The sequence below is a fragment of the Schistocerca americana genome, chromosome 8 (assembly GCF_021461395.2).
Source record: "Schistocerca americana isolate TAMUIC-IGC-003095 chromosome 8, iqSchAmer2.1, whole genome shotgun sequence".
Taxonomy (NCBI): Eukaryota; Metazoa; Arthropoda; class Insecta; order Orthoptera; family Acrididae; genus Schistocerca; species Schistocerca americana.
In genome coordinates, this window is record NC_060126.1 from 460,922,272 (window position 1) to 460,949,106 (window position 26,835).

Below are 26,835 nucleotides of genomic sequence, written 5' to 3' on the forward strand. Positions count from 1 at the left end.
CCCTTTGCACGGCATTCCGTCGCGCAGACCACGTAGGTATCGGGGCGGACACTGCATATTAAATTTCAACACCAAATAATAATTTAACACGATACACATGCATTGTTTTATTGACTTTTAAAATCAGCAAATTTCGTTGCAGCACTCTTATAACCAAAGGAAACAGTAGCTACCGCTTGCGAGATTTCTCCAGACTTTAATAGCTCGCGAAATTAGTTCGAGGACCTTCTGCCGGTATAGCTAGAGCGCTGTGTTACAGTAAAACACGTGGGACTTATTTCCTGTTATCGACCCGTGGTGGAACGTACGCAAGCTCTGCCGCTAGCCACTTACGTCGCTGCTAGTGGACAGCTGACAACTGATGCGTCATGGTGAACTCGGTTATCTGCACGCGCTCGCTCTTACAGTATATAAGGCGAGAGCTGTGCATCCATGAGACACAGTGGTGCATCGCTTCAGTGCACAGACTCCACTCGTAGACAACAACGGTGAGTGTACACGCCGGACTGGCGCAACGCATTGTAACGGCGACGTCAGATTCAACAACAGTAAGGGCTAGAGTGAAACGGAGCTAAATGTCTCGTCCTGGAGGTTACTTGGTAATTATATGTATGTGATGTCTGTTCATTCGAACGTGTCTGAAGGAACAAACATTACATACATAATTAAGGAGATTACAGCCAAACATCCCTCAGTGCAGATGAACTCCAGGCTAGAACTCTTATGTTAATTGCGGGATGATGCGTGTAGGGAGACTAATGAGCAGGATTAGTATATCAGTAGTGTGTGGTATAAGTCGAGAATTTGGGTCTGACTGGAAGTGTGCTAGGGTAGTCCGTGTTGTGGTTGTGGTGACCACTGGGTCTGGATGGCATACTGGTCTGCGCAACTGCCTAGCAAGCAGGAGACCAGGTTCGAAGTCCAGTTCAGCACAAATTTCCCATTTGTCCCAATGATATAAATCAATGTCCTGTGGTAGCTGATGATTTTAGTTCCTTTGTGGCGTTCTTCTGTAATTGTCTACTTCTTGCTGTTTTATTTTACCACACAACTTTCGTTTCACATACATCACAAAGTGGTCTCTTTATGCATTCTAATCCCAAAGTTTCTTATGAGTTAATACTTTTCTTACAAAACACTTGAAATCAGAAAACGTGTGATACATAATGGCCAGCTTAGGCTTAAATGATAAAAGACAGTTTTGTCTCTTTCCCTCTATTAAATGAAATGTATTATGCAAATTTGAGATTAGGATAATAAATTCAACTCTTTCTAAAACATTTTGTTAAAATGTACCGATTTTCACAAAACACAAAAATGTTTATTTTCTTGTTAAATATAACAAATTCTTTGTGATATAAGACGTAGCACTTTCCTTAGCAGATGCTCTGTCGCTATGTTTACGTGGGGTTCCCAAAATGCTTCATCATGAAACGATTTTCCTATACCACTTCTGGTTAGACATGTAAAAAATACAATAACGATAATGGAATTTCGCTTCTAGGTACCGGATTTCCTCTTCCACAGTCGATTTGCGCCCTTATGTGGACGCACAACCGTTTCTGACACGTGACCGATTTATCAGGTTACTCCTTGTTTTTAAAAAAAATCCGCTAATCTACGTGAAGCAACTTTTGGGCAGTGACGGAGAAGTTGAAACTTTATACTCAGCATTTTTAATCGATCAGAAATGGTCGTCGTACCGACTAAATTAGCAACCAGAGGAGCTGATTTGCGAACAGCTGTAAAACAACTGATGGTGTAAAAAATTTGTGTAAAACAACCGACAACATTGGGAACCCGATATTTGACCAGGGTAGCAAAACCTCTTCAGGCCATAACATGTAAACAGGAAACAGTAAAAAAGTGTTTTTTCCTTATCTGTATCAGTGATATCTGCGTAGGTTGCATTTTATCTTATCTGTGGTAGCTTTGTTTAGTTGTCAAATGACTATTATCTAAGAACCTGAGAAACTGTTAGTTATCAAACAAACATCATGAAAGTGTTTAGTATTTAATATTACTGTCAGGTTCTGTCATGAAAAAAGACGGAAAACATTCAGTGAGTGTTCAGCTACTCCTTCTAAAGTCTGTCGTTGCAAGAGCCTTCCTCCCAGGATTAATTAATTAAATTCAATGGTTTTTACAGCAACCAGTACAGCCATTACAACTGCTTATGTTAGTGACAACAACTAAATTTCAAAAACACAACTATTTTGTACAAAAAGATCACAAATTCAGCAGTTAATATGTCCGAGATCTATATCTACTTCTTGTACATAACGTACTATTGAACTCTCAATTTTGAGGTTGTTCTCACTCGTCAGTGTTTCAATATTTGTTGGCATTGTAATGGTTCTTTATTTACGTGACCATTACGGCGCTCCAAACAGTAATATCGTACTACTTTTCTGCGAAGTAACAGACATATTTTTGTGACAATATTCACATTTGGTTTTATTAATGTATAGGTACTCCGATGTATCGATATATTACAGTGATATGGTTCTTGTATGTATTCATTTGTTTGAGACTGTCATAATCTTTGACTTACTTGTAACCGTTTTGGTGGGAATGCCCACAGAGCAGTCTTTGTTTCACTTTGCAGAAGTTAAGTTGTTATTTCGCTTTGTAAAAGAACAGTCAAGTCTTGTGTTTGGTTAAAGTGGAAATTAAATACATGAAGATTGATACAAAACTGTTTTCTTAATGATGTGACAATTAAGAAGAAGAAGTATATGTGAATTTACAAGAAGTTTAATAAAAATATGGATCGTGAACACCAAGTCAAAAATTATTTCTGCCGTACCATTGTTCTGATCTGGGATTGTTGATCATTAAGAATTTTCTGAAAAACGCATTTGTTAGGTCTTCAAATATTGCTAAAATACAGGTATGGACCTTCTAGCAGTCAAAGTGGAATCACCATAGAATCAACAAGATGAGCCATAACAACATCGACGAAATCTACATGGGAGTCCATTCAAGATAAGTGCCAAAATTAATGACTTTGTTACAGTGACTCCATTATTTCCATTCCGACGATACCATCAACAGTCAATAACTTTGTTGTTGCCCGATAAAGCGAACATATGCTGCGTGAGCAACATTATTAATCTGATTTCTAACCTACTTTGCAAGTTGTGGTGTTGTTAGAGCATCTTCATTTTTACAAGCTTTTCTCGCAGTTTATTTGATGTGGTATATATTTGTAACATCCCAATATGACATGATGATCTTCTTCGTCTTCTGCATGTTCACTACATGTGGGAGAATCTGTGACTCTAACAGGGAAACATTCGTGTCCCAACCTTATTCTGATAACTAATGTTACATATCTTCTTGGGAGATTTTTTTTGGCGTTCCTGGTTTCGTTAGTATAGTACGCTGTATTGAAGCGAACGAAAAACCATTTTTCTGCTCCAATGTCTGCCACTGGGCCTCCCATTGCTCGTATGCCTCTTTCTTTGACACATATACAAAGTCGCAGTGTGGAAGCTTTATAAACAGCGGGTCCCCTTCTTTGATACCTTTTCTTTTTAGCAAGAGTATCTACTATTTCGTTATGCCGGATACCTGAGTGTCCCTTTACCCACATTAGATGAACAGATCTATTTTCTTTGTTGGCCTTTGTTATTAATTGTACCACATCAAAAACATAGCTGTTACCAGGCTTCCACTTTCGACGTTCCAACTGCTCAAAAGCACTTTTGGAGTCAGTCGGATTTAGTATTCCGTTCACTTTTCTAGTTTCAAACTTAACTGTTTTTTTTTTAATTGCTGTTACTTCTAGTGAATAAATACTACTAAATGCTGCCAATAAAAGCTGTTTAGCTATCTGTGACCTAAAGCAATAATATGCACAACCAACTCCCTCATTTGTTTTACATCCGTCAGTATATGTGTGCAAAAAAATCTGGGCATTTTCTCTCCAGGTAATTTGTCACGTCACTGTGAGCTCTAAAGTCTTCACCAGTAAAGTCTGCTAGACAAGAAATTTCAGATTGAACAACTGTTGTCGGCACGATGTTCTTCACTTCACTTCACGTACTTCCAATACTGATGTTAAGTCAATACTGACGTTAAGTCTGCGCCACTATCTCAGAAAACGAGCCTCTCCCACTCCCTTTTGTTGTGGTATCTGTTGCCGGTTATGGTACTCTACTTTCACTCATTTCTATGGTGCAATTTTCTCCTTAACATTGTGTGCCCCCGATGGACAGGAGTTGGTAGCTACCTACATAAGAAGCTACGTACATGAGAAAGGGCGGAAGATTGAACTTCAACGAGCCGTCGACGTTGGGGTCATTCGAGATGAAGGTCGGATTCGGGAGGGTGGGAAAAAAATCTAGCATGCACTTTCAATGGGCGCAACCCAGCAAGCATTCGGCTTAAGGAATTTAGGAAAATCACGGACATTGTCAGCGTCTTACCAGTGCGCAAGCTTAATCGGTATGTGAAGACACAGCAGCACGATATAAAGTGAGACATGGGAGGACGACGGTTCAATCCCGCGTCCGGCCATCCTGATTTAGGTTTTCCGTGATTTCCCTAAATCGCTCCAGGCAAATGCCGGGATGGTTCCTTTGAAAGGACACGGCCTATTTCCTTCCCCGTCCTACCCTAATCCAATGAGACCGATGACCTCGCTGTCTGGATTCTTCCCCCAAAAGTATCGAATCCAATGCAATCCATAGACACTGCGCACTTCTAAGGGATTATAGGGTTGGTGCATATCTTCGCAGCGTTTTTCAAAAAAAAGTTCAAATGTGTGTGAAGTCTTATGGGACTTAACCGCTAAGGTCGTCAGTCCGTAAGCTTACACACTACTTCACCTAAATTACCCCAAAGGACAAACACACACACACCCATGCCCGAGGGAGGATTCGAAGTTCCCAGCTCGTGGTCGTGCGGTAGCGTTCTCACTTCCCGCGCCTGGGTTCCCGGGTTCGATTCCCGGCGGGGTCAGAGATTTTCTCTGCCTCGTGATGACTGGGTGTTGTGTGCTGTCCTTAGGTTAGTTAGGTTTAAATAGTTCTAAGTTCTAGGGGACTGATGACCATAGATGTTAAGTCCCATAGTGCTCAGAGCCATTTTTTTTTTTTGAGGACTCGAACCTCCGCCGAGACCAGTCGCACAGTCAGCGTTTTTCCATAAGTTTAATAAACACAACAGATACACGTGTCAGATACTTTAGTCATCAATAATATATTCTCCTTCACTATTTACAACAGTGTGCCAATGCTGGGGTATCTTTCCTATTCCGCTGTTGTAGAAATCACCTGGTCTTGAGGCGAAGAAGTCGTGGAGCCAGGTTCGGAGGGCATTTTCATACAGAAAGGAAGTTCCTTGAGTGCTGTTCGGTAGAGAGAGGAAAAGGTGAAAATCTGAGGGCGCAAGATCAGGTGAATAAGGCTGGTGCGGTATGACTTCCCAAAGCATCTCGTGTGTAGTGTTTATCAGTCTAGCAGAATGCGGGCGGGCGTTGTCGTAGAATAGCATAATTTCACGCAGTCTTCCTGGTCGTTGTTCTTGCATTACGTCTGAAAATCGTCTCGCTTGTTGAGAATAAATGTCAGCGATGGTGGTTACACCTCGGGGAAGTATTTCGTAGTACACCACACCGCCGCAGTTTCACCAGATGCCCTCTGATGTTTGTACAGGGAGTTGCTGCTTTGTTTGGGCTCATTCATTCCTTTATTTCCATTATGTTAGCATAAAGACACCATTTCTCGTCACCAGTAACAGTGTTGTTCACAAGCCAATTGAGGATGAACAATCAGGAACACACATATGGCCACCCACCGTTTTTCGTGATTTTCCCTTAGAGCATGCAGTAACCACACTCCACTTTTTTTAAACCTCCTCATCGCATGCAAATGTCGCACGACGGTGGTACGATCACAGTTCGTCACATCTGCCAGACCTGGAGTACACTGACGTGAATCATTGCGGACTAATGAGTCTAGCGATCTTTATGAAGCCCTGAGTGTCTTCTTGAACGCGGAGAGTCACTACTGTCAAACGATCCTCCTTAAAAAAAGAGATCCATTTTCTTGGCGTCCTCCGTGCAGTGGCATTATCACCATATACGGCGCAAATACTGCTTGTTGCTTCTGCTGCTGTTACCCCTCTACCGAATTCAATCAGAGGAATGCCTCGGAAATATTCCGACACTTGGCACTCCATTTTCTACGTCCACGGCTCCACACACTATCTCCAAATGGCAAAATGACAATATAGGTACTCAAATGGGAACAGTAAACTACAAATAAAGAATGGGAATCAATAAATAAACACACACCAAACGAAATACCAACATACAAAGCAAAAAGGCCACGAACGTATGCACCAACCTAACATAGACTAATATTTACTGCAGGTTGGTGATTCGCAACTGTGTTCCGACCTTGAACTGTGGCCTTACGCGATTAATCATATCGATAAGCGGACGAGCAGCTCACTGAAACTGCATCTAACTCCGTTAGGAACTTTAAGGCATGCGACGAAGGGTACTTAGCCTAACGCTATCACCTCCCCACTTCCCATTGTTGGTGAGCATCCGTGAGAGCTCTTGTCTGTAGTGACTGACTCATCTAGAAACGTTCGCTCTCGAAATGTTAACAGTAAACGACGGCGTCACCCGCAACGCTTCTCGTGTATCGTCTTCCACTAGAGTTGTATCAGCATCTCTGTGACGCTTTCGCGCATACTAAACGAACCTGTCACGAAACGTGCTGCTCTTCTTTGGATCTTCTCCATTTCATCTATCAGTCCTTTGAGGCATGGGTGCCAGACTACCGAACACTATTCAAGTACCGGTAGAGCGAGGGTTTTGGTATGCTACGTCATTCGCGAGTGGAATCCTGAGGATTCTTCTAACGGATATCCTTCTGGCATCTCGCTTTTCTGTGATTTGTTTTTTGTCGACGTTCCGTTTTCAAATGTTCAAATGTGTGTCGGATCTTATGGGACTAAATTGCTAAGGTCACCAGTGCGTAAGCTTACACACTATTCAACCTAAATTAGCCTAAGGACAAACACACACACACACCGCCGACCGGAGTGGCAGTGCGGTTCCAGGCGCTACAGTCTGGAACCGAGTGACCGCTACGGTCGCAGGTTCGAATCCTGCCTCGGGCATGGATGTGTGTGATGTCCTTAATTAGTTCTAAGTTCTAGGCGACTGATGCCCTCAGAAGTTAAGTCGCATAGTGCTCAGAGCCATTTGAACCAAACACACTCACCCATGCCCGTTGGAGGACTCGAACCTCCGCCGGGAGCAGCCGCACAGTCTATGACTGCAGCGCCTAGACCGCTCGGCTAATCCCGCACGGCCGTTCCGTTTTAAATAGTTCTGTACGCACACATTATCTGATCAAAAGTATCTCGGTGCTCCCGTGTACCGTCAAATTCACCACCAGATATCACAAGAAGCGGGTCTGCCAATACGAAAGGAGGTACGAAGTATTCTGTTGATAGTAAAGAAACAGTGGCAGCAGAGTGGAGCTGTCAAGAGAACTCGGGGACTTGGAATGTGGGCCAGCCATTGGATGACACCTGATTAACAAAACAAACAGGGTCATTTCAGCCCTTCTGATGCCACCCAAGTCGACTGTTTGTGATGTAATTGTGAAGTGTAAACGCGAGGGAACAGCCACAGCTAAACCACGACACGACAGATCTCATACAGTGATGGACAGGGATGGCCGAGCATTACAGAGGGTGGTCAATCTAAGCGACACTTGAGGTAGTGTAAAGATCGACGCAACTTTGCAGTGTATTGCCAATGATGTAGGACTGTGAGACGACCTTGAGGTGCCTATTTCCGAGACGGTCACTTTAGTGCAGTAGTAGTGGTGCAGGGTACCCTCCGAAATGCACCGTACAGCGGCTTGTGGAGTATGTATATAGATGGAGATGTAACGGTGATTATACACTACATGCCATTAAAATTGCTACACCACGAAGATGACGTGCTACAGACGCGAAATTTAACCGTCAGGAAGAAGATGCTGTGATATGCAAATGATTAGCTTTTCAGAGCATTCACACAAGGTTGGCGCCGGTGGCGATACCTACAACGTGCTGACATGAGGACAGTTTCCAACCGATTTCTCAAAATGGCTCTGAGCACTATGCGACTTAACTTCTAAGGTCATCAGTCGCCTAGAACTTAGAACTAATTAAACCTAACTAACCTAGGGACATCACACACATCCATGCCCGAGGCAGGATTCGAACCTGCGATCGTAGCGGTCGCCCGGTTCCAGACTGTAGCGCCCAGAACCGCACGGCCACTCGGGCCGGCCGGATTTCTCATACACAAAAAGCAGTTGACGGCGTTGCCTGGTGAAACGTTGTTGTGATGCCTCGTATAAGGAGGAGAAATGCGTAATGTCACGTTTCCGATTTTGATAAAGATCGGATTGTAGCCTATCGCGATTGCGGTTTATCGTATCGCGACATTGCTGCTCGCGTTGGTCGAGATCCAATGACTGTTAGCAGCATATGGAATCGGTGGGTTCAGGAGGGTACTACGGAACGCAGTGCTGGATCCCAACGGCATCGTATCACTAGCAGTCGACACAACAACCATCTGCATGAACAGTTCGACGACGTTTGCAGCAGCATGGACTATCAGCTCGGAGACCATGGCTGCGGTTACCCTTGACGCTGCATCACAGACAGGAGCGCCTGCGATGGTGTACTCAACGACGAACCTGGGTGCACGAATGGCAAAACGACATTTTTTCGGATGAATCCAGATTCTGTTTACAGCATCACGATGGTCGCATCCGTGTTTGGCGACATCGCGGTGAACGCACAGTGGAAGCTTGTATTCGTCATCGCCATACTGGCGTATCACCCGGCGTGATGGTATGGTGTGCCATTGGTTACACGTCTCGGTCACCTCTTGTTCGCATTGACGGCACTTTGAACAGTGGACGTTACATTTCAGATGTGTTACGACCCGTGGCTCTACCCTTCATTCGATCCCTGCGAAACCCTACATTTGAGCAGGATAATGCACGACCGCATGTTGCAGGTCCTGAAGGGGCCTTTCTGGATACAGAAAATGTTCGACTTTGCCCTGGCCAGCACATTCTCCTGAGCTCTGACTAATTGAAAACGTGTGGTCGATGGTGGCCGAGCAACTGGCTCGTCACAATACGCCAGTCACTACTATTGATGAACTGTGGTATCGTGTTGAAGCTGCATGGGCAGCTGTACCTGTACACGCCATCCAAGCTCTATTTCACTCAATGCCCAGGCGTATCAAGGCCGTTATTACAGCCATAGGTGGTTGTTCTGGGTACTGATTTCTCAGCATCTATGTATCCAAATTGCGTGAAAATTTATCACATGTCAGTTCTAGTATAATATATTTGTCCAATGAATACCCGTTTATCATCTGTATTTCTTCTTGGTGTTGCAATTTTAATGGCCAGTAGTGTACGTTTTGCTCTTTGTCTATACACGCTATTGTGTCAAAGCATGCCGGCGTATTTACAGAAGCGGAGTGGTCAACAACCTGAAGGGTGGGCGGGGAGGGGAGGGGAGGGTTTGTGCATCGTAACGGCCTACAGCGCTGACTGTGTGCGTTATCTTGTCTGCAGCAGCAGCCGGACCGCGGGACGACCATGGCGCTGGTGACTGGGAGCTGGGTGCTGGACGGCCTGCTCGTGCTGCTGCCGCTGCTCTACTGGTACACGACGCGCCACTACTCTCTCTGGAGGAAGCTCGGGGTGCCCCACATGAAGCCGACGCTGGTCGTCGGCAACATGGGCGGCGTCGTGACGGGCCGCCAGCACATGGGGGAGCCCATATACGAGTGCTACCTGCGGGCAGGGGACGAGCCCTTCATGGGAATGTTCGCCTTCGATCAGCCGCTCCTGATGGTCAAGGACCCCGAGCTCGTGGGCCGTGTCTTGGCCTCAGATTTTTCCTCCTTCTACCGGCTGAATTTTACCATACCGGAAACTGACTACTCCGTGGGCGGGCGGTCAATCTTCGCTGTCAACGGTCCAAGGTAAGAAGTACAATTATTTCAGTTAGTTTGCACAAGTCAAAGCATCAAAACGATGCCGAGCAAAAGTTTTGCCCAGAATGCTATTTATTTATAAGCATACTTTAAATGGAAAAATTACAGTCTACTTGAGTATTCTAAATGGAAGACTTACACGTGTATATTGGTAATCTAAAATTAGGAAAGATTATTTATTTTCGTCCTAAATGCATACAGGGCGTTTGTTTTAACTTGAGACAACCCAAAATCTCGAAAACGACAGATGGTTTGAAGAAACATTCTAGGTGTAAAGCTAATACGCATTAAAGACATGTGTCTGTGTTACAACCAACCACTTCATAACCGCCCCTCCAGCATGGGTGGGGTCAACTTTGTATTTTCAAACGGTATACAGCCCATATTTTCTTCACATTCAGATTATACGCCAAAATATATGCATTGCTTACTCAACCCTTTATTTCTCACTCGTAGCAGATGCCGCTGTAATCGACACATATCAAGTGTGCCTGTTTTTGCAATTGACAACCGAGGTTCAAATGGCTCTGAGCACTATGGGACTTAACTTCTGAGGTCATCAGTCCCCTAGAACTTAGAACTACTTAAACCTAACTAGGACATCACACACATCCATGCCCGACGCAGGATTCGAACCTGCGACCGCAGCAGTCGCGCTGTTCCAGACTGTAGCGCCTAGAACCGCTTGGCCACCCAGACCAACCGAGGCATTTGAGTCTACGTTTCATTTACGATGTATTATGTTGGTGCATAAGTTGGTAGCGCTTCTGTTTTGCATCTTGGTATCCCGGTTGCTAAGGGTTCATTTATCGATTGTCCTTTATTATTTGTAGGTCACTGCTCCTATTTCAGTTTACATATTGTCATTTTATCATTTGGAAATAGTGAGTGGGGGCTGTGTACGCTATAAAATAGTATGCCAAGTGGATAAATCGGAACATTTCCGACATCTTCTTCGGCAACAGCAATGGAGGCAGCCAGACACATTTTCGACGTGTGTGGGGATAACGCCATTGGACAGTACGTGGAAAGAAAATGATTTTCTCGTTTCTAGGAGGTTCGTTTTGACTTTAGTAACTCTACATGTTCAGGAAGCCCTTGGGCGTTTGATGAAGGTCGTTTCATCGCCTTAGTCCACAATTACCCACGTCAGTGTACTCGAGAAGTGGCATATGTGATGAACTGTGACAATTTCACCTTCGTGCGGCATATTCAGGCGACGAAGAAGATTAAAAAATCGGCACCGCATGCTCTAAGCCAAAATCAGAAAAAATTGTCGGGTGGCCATATGTGCATCTCTGCTTACTCCTAATCAATTGCTTCGTGAACAACACCTATTATTCCTACCCTGTATCGTTACTGGTGACGAGAAATGGTGTATAGGTTACTTACGTTTAAGTAGTTCTAAGTTCTAGGGGACTGATGACCTCAGACGTTAAGTTCCATAGTGCTCAGAGCCATTTGAACCACAGTGAACTTCCCCAAGGTGTAATCATCACCCCTGAAATCCATTTTAACAATTGAGACGACTTGCGACGTAATCCAAGAACAACGGCCAGGAAGACTGCTGAAGTGATGCTACTCTGTGGTGACGCCCGCCTACATTGTGTTAAACTGACATAAACATTATGGAAGAGGTAGGTTGGAAAGTCATTCCGCACCCACGTTATCCACGTGATCATGCGATCTCAGATTGTCATCTTTTCCGCTCTCTACCAAGCAGCCTTCAAAAAATTTCCTTTCCGGACGAAAAGCCGCTCCGATCATGGCTTGACAGGTTCTTCTCTTCAAAACCAGGTGATTTCTACAGCAGTGGAATCGGAAAGTTACCCAGCACTGGCAGACTGTTGCAAATAGTGAAGGAGAAGATATCATTGACGACTAAAGTCTGTGTTATTTGTATGTATTGTGTGTATTTAACTAATGGGAAACCTACGAACTTGTGTACCAACCTAATAAATGTAAACCTTTGTGTTCTAACGGCTGATATTTGTGTTCAAACGTTACTTGAGTGTCACAAACGCTATTGTACAGTAGTTAATAATATGGGTTGAGATTGACGTTTGTGGCAAATAAGCTACATGTATGGTAACTTAGTTTTCTGTTCCCTGCGAAGTTGACAGTGGTGACTACCGAAACCGTCGGAATGCTTGATTTCGGTGGCCGCCCTCGAACCCCACCATCAGATTGACTGATTTCCGTATGTGTTTCCATCCAACGCCGTAACTCTTGTACTTGCCGCTATGCGACTATCGGTGGAATAAAATGTTCAAATGCGTGTGAAATCTTATGGGACTTAACTGCCAAGGTCATCAGTCCCTAAGCTTACACACTACTTAACCTAAATTATCCTAAGGACAAACATACACACCCATGCCCGAGGGAGGACTCCAACCTCCGCCGGGATTAGCCGCACAGTCCATGACTGCAGCGCCTTAGACCGCTCGGCTAACCGGCGGAATGAAACAACAACCATTGTAATAAGGTAAAATGTTCATAAATTCAGTGACAGGCGCAACTGCCATGGATAGTCACCTCAATGGTGATAGGCAAGGGCACTCACCAAATTCAAGCATTCAGTGGTGAGAGGAAAGGGGACTGGCCAGAATTATGCAGTCCAACGGTGAGAGGCTAGGGGTCTCACGGATATCAAGCACTCTGCTGGCAACAAAACCATTACATTGACATCGGTGTTCCTGGATCATGGGAAATGTAGTTAGTAACCAGACATTGAAACGACTAACCATATTATACTGTAGAATCACATTTGAGATACTAAATTTCGAACATCAATATCAACCGTTGTAACACAAACGTTTATATTTACACCGCAAATGAAATGTAGAATTAAACGTAACGGTTCTCTTTTTCAAAATCAGCATACTTGATATCTGTCGATTACGGTTCCACCTAGCGCAAATGGGAACCAATGGTCTGAGTAAACCGTACGTATACTTTGAGGCAGAATCCGAATATGCGATAAAAATTGGTGGTTCCCATTTGAAAATACAAAGCTGACCCTGCCCGCTATGCACGAGCTGTGGTTAGGAGGTGGCCAGTTGTAGCACAGACTGATGTTCCCTTTGCTAATATTGACTTTTCACGTAAAACATTGTTTTCATACCATGCGCCAGTTTCGAGGTATTTAGTTGTCCCAAGCTAGAACAAACACCGTACATGAAGTCATCTACCGCATAATACTTTCTATGGAAGCATCTTTAATCACATTAAACATGTTGATGAAGTGCTTACAACCAGATGAATAGACACAAGTAACCTACAAAGTAGGGACCAATACGTTTCTGCAGTGTTAAACACCGGCATAAACATAAATATAGTTCTTTTTGTACGGATATCTGTAGCCAGAAACGGTTTACACTGAGATAAATTCAGTAGTGTAACGATTTTAATGTAAATACATCTAAATTTTTAATTCTCTGTTCTTAAGGTGAGTTGAATAAGTTACGTCATCCGAAAGTTATATCACTCCAATCGCTAAAATGTTTTGTTGAGATAAGATAAAGAAAGCTTATATCACTCTAAAGCTGAAATGTTTTGCTGAGATACGATAATGCCATTTAGGCTCATACGAGCTTCCAAACTGTTCGAAATCCAATTTGCCACAGGAGTACAGAAGAATTGAAATAATACATGCAGATTTTCGCCCCGTAACCTATTAACAGAGCTTTGATATACGTTGTATTCATTTCAGTGTGTACTGGTTAAGTATCGATCACAGAGCAAGGGGAAATCGAAATTAGAAGTAATCGGACATGGTGTACCACAGGTTAAATATTTTGCCTCCTATTCTGTTTCTGATTTACCATACATAAACGACCTTCCGTTTCAATTATCAGAAACTGTAAATTTTGTCCTTTTTGTAGATATTGGAAGGTCGGCTTAGAGATAGGGAATGTAATTAAATGTTTCAAACATAACAAAATGTGTGAAGGTAAAAAGATAATCGTTAAATTTACACAGTTTAATATTGGTCATAGAAATCCACAGGTTTTAAAAATAGTCTACTGAAACAATGAAATAAAAGCAGTACGTACTCGTAATTTTAAGTTTTTCCACAACTTATGCATCTTTGCCTATGGTCCACATTACTGAATCTACAATTGTGCAACTTGTGCGTACAGTACTTATTTTTTCTGTGTTCTGATAGAACTGTTAGGATGAACTCCAACACATCATTGATGCTCTGTGTTCCTGATATAGTATCTGTGCTTCTGCAGTCTGAACTATTGCCAGATTTAATCCTCATCGACCCATCCACATAGCCATTTTGATCACGGCCAAAAGACATCTAAGATAATGGAAATAGCCCGTTTATCCTATGTAAAAATAACGATATGTGCGTTATGTTCCTGACCTCATTATTCGAGTAGATTGTTTCCTACACTGATCGACGCATAAAAAAAATGAGGCACCCACGGTGGGTGCTGCACTGTTTTTGTTAGGCAGTATATACCTTACTATATGAAGTAAGCAAAAAACAGGAGTACACGTAGTGCTTCCGCCCAATTTTTAAGACTGAAATGAATATGCGGCACTTAGGATAGAAAGCTGGCGAATGTCTTCGACATCTATCCATTGTTATTTGTTTAGAAGTAAAATCTGGTGAGGTATGTATGAAGGTGTAGTAAAAATGTGTCTCCTCCGACAGGTGGAAGATGTTACGTAATGTGTTGACGCCAGGTTTCACTTCCGGCAAGATGAAGCGCATGTTCCACCTGGTCGAAGAGTGTGGACAGGAACTGGTTGAGCACCTGACAGCCGCTACGAAAAAAGGTATGGCTGTTTTGTTATAGTAAGTGTTGTTTCTGTTATATTACTATATCGGAAAGTTGCTACGGTATAAATGAATCAACAGAAAGATATGGAATATAATGGGAACGTGAGCTATAGTTTCCCAAAATGGATTATTTACATACAAAGTGCAAACCAACGATAGTATCAGCTGATACGTGACACCACGCCCGGGTTCCCGGGTTCGATTCCCGGCGGGATCTGGGACTTTCTCTGCCTCGTGATGACTGGGTGTTGTGTGATGTCCTTAGGTTAGTTAGGTTTAAGTAGTTCTAAGTTCTAGGGGACTGATGACCATAGATGTTAAGCCCCATAGTGCTCAGAGCCATTTGAACCGTTTCATACGTGACAATCTATTGCTGGACTGACATGTCTCATGGATATTTCCATAATTTATTTAAGTTCACTTGGTTTAAGTTCTAGCGATGTCAGTTGGTTCAAATGGTTCAAATGGCTCTGAGCACTATGGGACTCAACTGCTGAGGTCATTAGTCCCCTAGAACTTAGAACTAGTTAAACCTAACTAACCTAAGGACATCACAAACATCCACGCCCGAGGCCGGATTCGAACCTGCGACCGTAGCGGTCCTGCGGTTCCAGACTGCAGCGCCTTTAACCGCACGGCCACTTCGGCCGGCGATGTCAGTTGATTAATGCTCATGTTTATAGCAAGCAACCTCTGTGATTTTGGCGATTAGGGTGTAAATTCTTCTTACTTCTCTCTCCATAAACTTGTGGAAGCTGCATGCAATTCGTTCTGCAATTTTCTTGGAGTTGGAGAATCCCAGATGAACGGCGAGGCTGAGGTCTCATACGGTCCGTGGGTACGAGAACCATTTTAGCTTAGGAACCAGGAGGCAGGGTAATCCGTGTGGCTGACCGTTTAACCATGGAGACACGGCAATATCTGGGCCTTGCGCCCATCCTGCTGCTATCTACATAACAATTCACTAAGTCACCTCACACTATGTGAGGCGTGGCCGCCTTCTTGAGAAAATCGGATAACGTGGTGACGAACACCCAAGTTTGGGCCGATTTGCAGATTTAACAAGCCGAGCCAGCCGACCGTAGGTGTTGACAAAAGAACTTTGTTCTCTTGATGGAAAGTCCTTCCCATAAGAGAGTGGATTGGGACTGCAGTTACAATGCTCTACCATGAGAAACGAGGTAGCGCAGCTCTTCATCTACAGTAGTCATTTAACTGAGGGACTGTGAACGCTACTTTCCATAAAATCCAAACGTGGATGGGTTGTATGGGGGAAGAGACCAAACATCTCATCGGATTAGGGAAGGACGGGGAAGGATGTCGGCCGTGCCCTTTCAAAGGAAGCATCCCGGCATTTGCCTGGAGCGATTTAGGGAAATCACGGAAAACCTAAATCAGGATGGCCGGACGCGGGATTGAACCGTCGTCCTCCCGAATGCGAGTCCAGTGTGCTAACCACTGCGCCACCTCGCTCGGTTCCAAACGTGGAGCCCAGTGCATTGGCTGCTGAGCAAACACGACTGCAGAGAAGGGATATCAGACAGAATTATTAAGAATTGCGTTCTTCTACAGGATAATATTGCAAAGCTGTTACTAAATCAGAAACTGTCGGCTTATTTACTACTGTACCACTTGTCGGAATATTGAAAAAGCAATTTCACTGGCGCGCAGAAAGTTGTGCAGTCTCAGAGGTAAGACAACAACAAAGAGGGATCATTTCTTCCTTGGCAGAAGGTGAGTCGACACTTCTCCGGTGGACAACGTGGACGGACTTCTTCCCCACCAGGCGCAGTCAGCAGCAGATCATGGGACACACTGCCTTCTACTCAACGACTTGCAGGATTTAATGAGACTATGCGAGTTTAGGCAAACTGATTTCAAGACGTAGAAATAAAAATAATCTTTCGGTTTGACGCCACTTCGGCGACTTGCGCGTCGATGGGGATGAAATGATGATTATTAGGACAACACAACACCCACTCCCAGAGCGGACAAAATCTCCGACGCAGCCGGGAATCGAACCCGAGCCCTTAGGATTGACATTCGGTCGCTCTAACCACTGTTTTTTTTAATCTCATTTTGTTCGACATTGTTCGTTGCATTTGTTCGGGGCGGACGTCCCATGACACCCGTTCAAGTTCGCTGTTGGTCCTTTCACTTAGTTTCTTGTATTACGGAGGGCAGCTAACCCTCTGACCCAACACGATGAGATACCGTGCCAGCTAACCACTCAGCTACCGGTGGCGGGCGACGCAAACATGATGATGTGAATGAGTAACTGTTGCAAACCTTTACAATCATGGAATATTTGAGGGTTCATTAACGATTTATTCTTCGTTGTAGTATGCATATATTAGGTAATCACTCTTTCGGCGTCATTATTAGGTTGGAGCACAACTTTTTTTTCTTTTGCATGTTGGTATTCCGGTTGCCAAGGGTTTATTTGTCGACTGTCATCTTTCATTTGTAGTTCACCTTTGCTATCTGGGTTCACATATTGTAATTTTGTTATTTGGGAATAGTCAGTGGAACTGTGAGCGCAAGAAAATGTAGTACCAAGTGGAGAAATCGGACAATTTCCTAGACATGCTGCTGTTTGAGTACAGTAGGAGGCAGCCAGAAACATTAGCGTCTTGTATGGTGATCAAGCCACTGGACAGAACACGGCAAATAAATGGTTTTCTTGCCTTCAGGAGGACCATTTTGACATTAGTGACCCCCATATTCTGGAAGACCTTAGAGTTTGACAAAGATCGTTTCGACGTAATAGCCCACATTGATCGATATGAGTGTACTCGAGAACTGGCAAACGTAATGAATTGTGATCATTCCTGTCGTGCGACATTTGCATGCGATGAGGAAGGTTCAAAAACCGGGATAGCGTGTACCGCGCGCTCTAAACCAAAATCACAAAAATCTGCGAGTGACCTATCTCTGCTTGCTCGTTGTCAATTGGCTCGTGAACAACACTGACCATTCCTATCTCACATCGTTACTGTTTATCAGAAATGGTGTCTTTATGCTAATATCAGAGAAAGAAGGGTATGGTTAAGTCCAGACAAAGTAGCAATTTCCTGTACAACGACATTCGCATATACACGAAAGATAATTTTATATATCTCATGGAGCAGCGACCGTGTGGTGTACTGCGAAGTTCTTTGCAAAGGTCTAAGCGTCACTGCTGACATTTATTGTCAACAACTGAGACGTCTTGCAGCCCACGTCATTATGGAGCCACCACTAGCTGGCTCTCTGCCTTGCTGACAACCTGGATTCGTGGCACTGTGAGGTCTGCACCACACTTGAGCTTTAGCATCAGCACTCACCAACTGAAATTGGGACTGTCTGACCGGATGTAAAGGCATTGCTAATTACGCAAAAAAATTTTTTTTCGTGATTTTCTTTAGATTTCTATTCTTTTTCTTTTGTTCATATGGGCATTTCTAATTGTTATAACATTCTACTGTGATTTTTAAATGTAAAGATGTAATTGTGATTATTTCGTTTGCCAATGGATAAATACGTGTCTTGCTTTGTACCTGTGGTAAAGTTTGCAAAGTTCTCTGTTGGAATATTATTAACTGTGAAAAATGCAGTCAATAACATTTATAAAGATCTATGTAATTTACGATAACGATATAACATCTGTAGACAGGGGACAGCGATAGTGATATCGATAGTCGAAAGGTTGTTGAGTAGTAGAGGGGATGGTGGATGGTGTGTCTGTGAAGCGTGCGCGGAAAAATAGTACTGTGTGTTATGAAAAGCATGCGCAATTGTATGGACAGTGATACCGAACTATCAGATTGTTAATTCTCATTACCATTGCGGTATGTAATGCCATCGCCAGCGAACTTTAAAAGCAAATAAACCGGACTGTGAAAGTGCCGCTAACAATACTTTGTTGCGGCCGACACGAACAGTGCTTTTATGCAAATGAACTTTGCTGGTATTGGTTTTGGGTGGTGGAACTGTTGTCTATCACATTCTATCAAACCGTCAAAGTGAAGACTTTAATTAACTGTGCAATATAAATGACTTTCAGTGACGTTGTCGAAGTTTGAAATATGAGGACAGAGTGGACATTGTTTACGGTGTGCTTCACACACAAGAACAATTCTATGAACTGTGTATTTGTGGCTAAGACTGTATGAATGTGACGAACTGTGTAATTATGGACGATAGCGTCACGGGCAGTGCATAAAGTGTAAAAACGAGCGATGTCTACGTAGTGTACTTTGAAAGAGAGGACATGTCAACAACGGTCGTATACTGTCGTCTTGTGGTTTGTTAACCACCACGGGGTTAATGATACAGCTGTGCCGGAACTTTATTTGCGTTTCGCCGGAGAAGATTAACCAGCGGAACTGCCTACATCCTGCTCTCATCATCGTAACCCGCCGACATCGTGCTGCCCAACGCAACGCTTCGTATGCAACAAAAAGTTAAGTGATTTCGCCGAACGCTATCCCCTGACCTAGAAACTTCCTTTCTCTATTAAAAGTATAAGAATTACAGACTCTATTCAAATAAATTCTTTGTGCAGTTTATGTTTGCTTTCTGCTAACGAAAATAAAATTACAATCAGCGAATTAAAAGTTGCCTGGTAGTCATTGTTGAAACACCAGTAAATATAAACTTCTTCCTCTCATTAGAACTAATTCTCCTTGCATGTTAAAATTATTGTAGTTATTTTATGTAGTTTTATGTATTGTTGTGGGACTAGATATATGACAGTGACTAATAAGAGTATTTTGTCTCGAAATATGGCTTCGCGCGAAAATTACGGCGACCGCCATAATTGCTTGCGTTCTGACCAATAACGTAAAAGCTGCTATTACCGCATTTTCTGACGTGAGCGTGAATTATAAATGTCAGCTGTCAAATCACGTAGGGACTGTTTACCCAGTAATAAAAGCTTTTGATATTGTATTGCTAGGAGTCGTAGTATTAAGAGACACTGGTTATACTCAAAAGTGGGTAGATGTATGGTGAACCCCCCCCCCCCCCCCCCCAGTGTTCATGCAATTATTAACAGTATTGTGTGTGATTCACGAAATTTTGTCACTTTTTCTAATTCCTTTCAGATATTGTGTTAGATGTCTTTGAAGTTTCAGAGAATATATACATAATTTAGTTGGTTCAGGTTAATTTCAGAGCAGTTTCTCGTAAATATTAGAGTTTTCAGTTCGTAAACAAAGTGGGATCGTGACCAATTGAGAAGTATAACAGAGAGTGTGGTTTTCCAACTAGAATTTTGGATGACTTCACAGTTCAGATTTTGATGATTATTTTTCCCGTGGGTTGAGGTCATCACAAGGGCCACCTTTACCAGCCGTCTTGAGTCCAACCAATATAGTCAGCAGCCTGGAGGAGGCGCTGTAGGCGATGTCTTGCTGTTAGCAAAGGCACTTCCGACGGTCGTCTACTGACATCGCCCATTAAAGCACACTTTCCTAACGGATACGTCAGTAGTATGTCCCACATTGATTTCTGGGGTTATTAATTTAGGTTTGGTTCAAAAATTGTCCGGTAGCACTGACAACTCTAAGCAAACGCACGGCTCTCGGTCGTTAAGTGAAGGCTGCTGCCTTCTGCGCTGTCCGTGGTAAGAGGCAGTGCCTGAAATTTGGTATTCTCGGCGGATTCTTGACACTGTGGATCTCGGGGTATTGGATTCCACAACGACTTACGTAATGGAATGTCCCGTGCGTCTGGCTGCAACTACCATTCCGCATTCAAAGTCTGTTAATTCTCGTCATGCGGCCATAATCACGTCGGAAACCTTTTTGCGTGAATCCCCTGAGTGGAAATGAGAGCTCCGCCAATGCACTGTCCTTTTATATGTTGCGGACGTGATACTATCGCCATCTGTATTTGTGCATGTCGCTACACTACAAGTTTACCTCTGTGTGTATTTCTTGTACTGAACCCATGTTTGCAAAATGTGATACTTCCACATTAAAAACCATGTCGTCTATTGTTATCGAAATTGTGTTGTTATGCAATGGAGTTGATTACATCCTGGCACGTACATGAGACCCCAGCGTAATACTAATAACTTCTATGCCTGTGGGTAATGCATTTCTCTGATTGAATACGATTTCGCTATTAATATTGAGGTTTTTTAAAAAGCAAGGAATCTTCCTAAACACTGATGACAAATTTTTCGAATAACTTTTTTTCAATGTTGCCTTTCCCAGACTTTTCTCCTTTAAATCACTTTGTCGGTGAGGCACTGAATCTATGCAGAACTCACGTACAGATTATATTCCCAGTATGAAAGGATACTTATGAGTGAACGCTTCGGCTTTTTATCTGGAGGATTCGTGTAACAACGTACGCACTTTCACGCTCAGATATGGAACTGCCTTCGCTTCTGTTAAACTTGAAGCACCGAAGAGGGGCTAGCGAGTTTACGTAGCCTAAGCAACACTGCGGACTCTTATTGTGTGGCAAGAGGAACGTGTGAATTGACGTTTTAGAAGTGTACTTACCGGATATTGCTTTATTATCTTGTTGCAATGAGAAAGAGTTCAGTCAAGAAGAGAAGTAAGTATTTATTATGTTATAGAACAGAAGAAAGTTGAAGATTAGAAGGGTAACTAATAGAGTAGTAAAACTATCGTAGGCCAACGTAGGCTATTATTAGTAAGCGTAGTGTGTGTGTACGTGTGTGTGTGTGTGTGTGTGTGTGTGTGTGTGTGTGTGTGTTGGGGCTTATGGGCGCTCAACGTCGAGGTCATCAGCGCCCTGACACACATTGAAAGAAACGAATGTGGACAAGTTTAGTAAAATGGAAGCATACACGCAAAGAAAGCGGGAAAAGACGCAAAATGCTGTATAAGAAAATAAAACGTAAGGAAAACGAAAAAAGGAGCGTCAACCTGTTCCTGGTAGCTTTGATCAGTAAATATCATACCCGCAATTCCTGAACGTTCTGTGTGTTGCATAAATATCGGGCGTTACCTCATAAACGATTGTCTTCTTCACATGCGGAATCAATGTCTTACTAAATTCCCCTAAAACCCGAAAGCGGTGAACTGTCTAGAAAGGGAGTGAAGATATATAAAGGGTCAGGTAACTGCGAAACATTTTTGTTCTACATAATTATCCTCCTGTTTGTTACTTAAAAGTAAACAGTATTTATAAGAAAACTAAAATATTCGCTGTTTAATTTAGGTCTCATTCGAAAACTGTTGCTTTGTACGTTGAAACAAAGGGGTGTTGTGGTAAAAATAAAGAAAGCAATGCAACATGGATTTATCATATAGCACTAGAAAATGCTATTTCCTCAACAAAAAGATAAAAGTAAAAAAAAAAAAAAAATACGAAAAACAAAGATATATTACACGTTGCTTCAATAATTCGTCGAATGTATCTTCCTGTTATTCATAAATATATTTCACATTTATCATTAATACGAGCAATCTCCTGCTTTGATCAAGATGAAGAAAGTTTTGTTGAGTATAGAATAACAAATTATACATGTTAGTGAACGTAAACTGTACTTGCATCAAAAGTAATTGCTTTGGTTACGTGAAAGTGCAGAAGTTAGGGGGTCAAATAATTTTTGTTGCTTGTAAAAGGCAATTTATATTCGATAAGTGTATGAAATACGCTATAGACTAACAAAGAATGAGATGTGGTTCTGATTTTGTGCAAAACACACAACCAAACAAACAAAAATCAAAGAGATATCGTCGACTTCCAATTTCTCTTTTACATGTTCATTCACATTCATATTTCTTTTCCTACTAATGATACCAATACGACCGGTAATCCTACGACTCACTACGTCATTTATGTTGTGTAACTGAACAATGGAATCGTAATTTAGGTAGGGTGCAACTCTAGTAACTAATGAAAAGATACTGATTCGAATGTGAAGAAATAACAAAACTTAAAAGAACGTATCATTTGATAGGACACATCCTGAGGCGTAAAGGAGAAGTGAATTCAGTAATTAAGGAAAGTGTGTGAAGAAAAACTGTGACGAAGACCAAGGGCCGATTACAGTAAGAAGGTACAAGTCGTTGTCGGTAGCAGCAGTTGTACAGAGGTGCTTGCACAGGATACAATTGTGTGGAGAACCGCATCAGACGAGCCTTCAGACTGAAGATTAAAACTTGTTGTTGCAGACAGCAACGTGGATGTGCAGGACCTGATGGTGTGCTACTCCATTGACGTGGTTTGTTCGACGATTCTGGGTGTCAAGGGCGGCGCCCTGCAGGACCCTGAAGCCCCCATGCGGCAGAGCATAAGCAAGATCTTTCGAGACGACCTCGTGGGCCGTCTGGCCCAGTCTATGAGCTTGCTGGCGCCCAAGCTGTTCGAGAAACTGAACGTCAACGTCTTCAATAAGGAACTCGAGGATTTCCTTTCCAAGACCACTCAAGAGGTATGACTTCAAAAAATGAGTTATTACAAGTCTTCGATTGCCCAGCATCTAAATTCTATTATATAATGTTATGCCCGAAGCGAAAGTATTACGTAATCAGCATACGAATTTCATAGTTACACTGTTTGACATGCTATTTCAATAGTGATGGTATCTCCAATGACATATTAACCATACAGATGTTTGTCATTTTGTGTAATTGGTAGACTCTAAAATCTGGTACTTGTCTTTGTTTTTATCCTCCGCTTATGATTGTTGGCAGAGGCTTTGTAATTCTGAATAGACAATCTACAAAGTTCAGTTTGGTTTATAAAGGTAGCGCCTGCTCCTAAATAACGAGGGATTTTTTAAGTTCTTTCCTTCTGCATTGTTCCACAGTAAACAAACAAACTCTTCCACAGTAATTAACCAACTTTCACATTAATACAACTTCCTAGAAATGCAAAAACATTTCTGTTACAACTGATAAACTTCTCGTCCTGCCAAGTAAGAGATAGAGAAACAGGGATATTACAGTTATAAGCAAAGAGTCTGAGCATTTAGATAACTAGCCTCGAAATTATTTAAATACACTTTACGCAGATGTGCACAACTATTACAAAATTTAGTGAAAACTCTGTTGCAAATAACTTTACAAAATTAACATTTATGCTTTTCCTTGATTAAGTACAACATTGTTCAATTCATATCAAATGAAAGGAGTAGAAATCGATTTACACAAAGTTATTTTTAACAAATGAACTGATTTAGACCCACCGTGTCAAAGGGTTCTTAATACGCATATTTGAGCTTAACTGCATCACAAGTGAAACGCTCCAAAAATTTTGCCGATTTCAATTTAGCTTCGCATCGAAATTTCATAAATCTTTTCTTGAACAGCTGACTCCCCAGGTGTGAACTGATAAAAGCAGAGAGATTTCAGACAGGTGCTGTTTCGTTTATAGCCACTGTATGGTGTGACGTTACCATGTCCGCTTTCTGAGCTTTTTCTGTCTCTGTTTGCAGACAATGGACTACCGCAAGAAAAACGGCGTTGTGCGAGAAGACAGCATCGACCTGCTGATGCGCGTCCTTGACGAGTCGAAGCGTATGGTGGACGAGACTGGACAGGAATTCAGTACGTACTCTCCTGACACAACACAGTGTGCCACTTCTGCTATATACGGAAAACAATGTTGGAAATTCCTGTTTAGCGCCTTGAAATTCTAATGTGTAGGAAAACTAATGTGTAGGTATGCGTTGACCTTGCCATTCTTTATCTTTTGGTGACCTATCAATTTGCTGGTATACAGCATTGAACAATTTTTCAGCCCCAATCTGGCAAGTTATTTAATCTGGTGTCCTCAGTTAATAACACTATACGTAAATGATTTGGGATCATAAATTTGTTATGCTTTCTAAACTGGAGATCTTATATACAATAGTTAAATATAAGACTTTTATACATCAAGTTGCGATTACACGAATTGGAATAATGCACCTCAGTGTGATGTTTTCAGTCAGCTGAAAGACAAATAGATTAGGTGTGGTAGCAGCAAGAACATAATTAATGTACCTCGTAGCTGCTTTTTCTTACTCATAAATAATCTGCTTTGGTCTGTGACGACAGTTACGTTTTAAAAGTTACATAATATCTTACCGTGAAGTTCTTGGACAAAAAATATGTAATGTCCCTCATCCACAAACTAAGCTTTCAGAAATTCAACAGCTCTAATGGATGTTTTGATAATCTCAGTTTCGCTTTCCTGAGTATTACTTTTCACAACGAGGCGAATGGAACAGAGGCTGGCTAACATTTACTCATGTGTGTTACTGTCACTGTATTTCATTACCAGGCGGTACATATTGACGATGAAGCATCTTGTTGCTTTCACACTGCCTTGGCTCTTCTAGAATTCTCCAAATAAACCTTCCCAACCATCGACATTACGTGATCGTTCCACTTCATTAGCTGTGCAACACTACGTATTACGGAGGGGTTACCTCAAACCGTTGTTACACGAAACCCCTGTAAAATCGGAAGACGAATTTGATGGTGGGGTCCTAGCTTCACGCCCTTCTGTTCAACAGACAGCAAGTGTTACAGTGAGACGGTGAGAAAATTTTATTCACTCATTAATTAATATAGGAGATCGTCGGTAGTCATTTTGAAGTTTATGTCGATTAAACAACGAAATATTCGTTTTGGTTATTTGTTATATTGGTGCACTATACGTAAAAACTCATAACAGCCAAATGAAAATATACTTATTCCTGTGTGTCACCCTGCATGATGAGAAAAGAAAGCGGCCATCCTTTATGAAGGAACCACCCTGGCATTTACCTCGACTTGTTTAGGAAAATCACGGAGAAACGAAATGTGGCGGCTCCATGGGGATTTTAACTGACGTCTTTCCAAATGTGACTCCAGTGTGCTAACCGCTGTGCCACTTTGCTCGGCACGTCGGACGTTTCGGTGACGTTAATGAAGGAGTATTATTGGCCATTACGAAATGTCATTACAAATGAAGCAGGTGAAATAATTTGTTCAGTGAGAGACAGTGGAGACGTAGAACCTTTGTTTCTTTTTGTGGCCAGAATTCGACCAGAAGGACGTTGTGGCGCAAGTGCTGACCTTCCTGTCGGCCGCCTTCGAGACCTCCGCCTCGACCATGATGTTCACACTGTACGAGCTGGCCCTGAACCAGGAACTGCAGCAGCGCATCCGACAGCAAGTGAAGGAGGTGGCCGCCAAGCATGGCGGCATCACGTATGAAGCGGTCGCGGAGATGACCGACCTCATAAACACCGTCAACGGTGAGTGTCTCGTCATTTATTCTTTTATCCTCTAGAGCTTTAAGGAAACACACAAATCTGTAGCTACAAATAATACTTACAAATCACCACACAACACCCACTGGGTAATTATAATTAAATTGACATTGTTCCGACTGCTGCAGTGCGGGATGTATACTGTACGTCGCAGGATGCTTGAGGCATCGTAGGTATCCTCGTTAATCGATGCACTGCCAGAGTACGCTGAAGAAATAGTAGTTCCACTTCCTGCCACCAGGTGAAAACACGGCGCTGTAAATGTGAAATCTTTCCTGTTTTGGAGACCGTACACTGTTTGTCTCTTGGCGACATGTGTTGATTTCTTTTGTGGAGTGACTGTTGGTGTAAAGTGTTAGGAAGGTTGAGGTTTACTATACAAAACGCAGTGACTGTTGAGAAGAAAGACACTGCACTTCTGGTAAAGTTGTTTAATCAGAAAGCTGGCAATAGCAGCGCTACATTTCTGGAATATCGCCGACAGAGACAGCTGCGAAGAGGCTCCATGTCAATAAATGGGCCAAAGAATGTGATCAAGAAATCTGTAGAAACAAGTGAGTTAGGTAGTGCAGCAGGAAGAGAGAGGCGGCCCATTCCCATGACAGATGTTGATGAAGTTGTTGATGCCTCAGATTCTGCAGCCAGTGCTCAAGCTGCATCACGGAAATTGTCTCTCCAGCAATCAGCTGTTCGAAAAATTTTGCGACGCATTTTACACCGATATCACTACAGGATTCAGGATGTGCGCCAAATGCAGCCCCCAGATAGGCTACAAAGACT

General features: G+C 42.6%; 1 protein-coding gene across 1 annotated transcript in view; it reads left to right on the forward strand.

The window, feature by feature from the left end:
- The first annotated feature begins 376 nt into the window (after nucleotides 1–376).
- Nucleotides 377–26,835, forward strand: part of LOC124544914 (cytochrome P450 6j1-like) — a 136,255-nt gene continuing 109,796 nt past the window's right edge. The window contains exons 1-6 of the mRNA XM_047123653.1: nucleotides 377–488; nucleotides 9,621–10,033; nucleotides 14,715–14,839; nucleotides 22,985–23,244; nucleotides 24,250–24,361; nucleotides 25,822–26,040. Of these exons, the coding sequence (XP_046979609.1) occupies nucleotides 9,645–10,033; nucleotides 14,715–14,839; nucleotides 22,985–23,244; nucleotides 24,250–24,361; nucleotides 25,822–26,040 (1,105 nt within the window). The 5' untranslated portion in view covers nucleotides 377–488; nucleotides 9,621–9,644. The remainder of the gene's footprint in view (nucleotides 489–9,620; nucleotides 10,034–14,714; nucleotides 14,840–22,984; nucleotides 23,245–24,249; nucleotides 24,362–25,821; nucleotides 26,041–26,835) is intronic.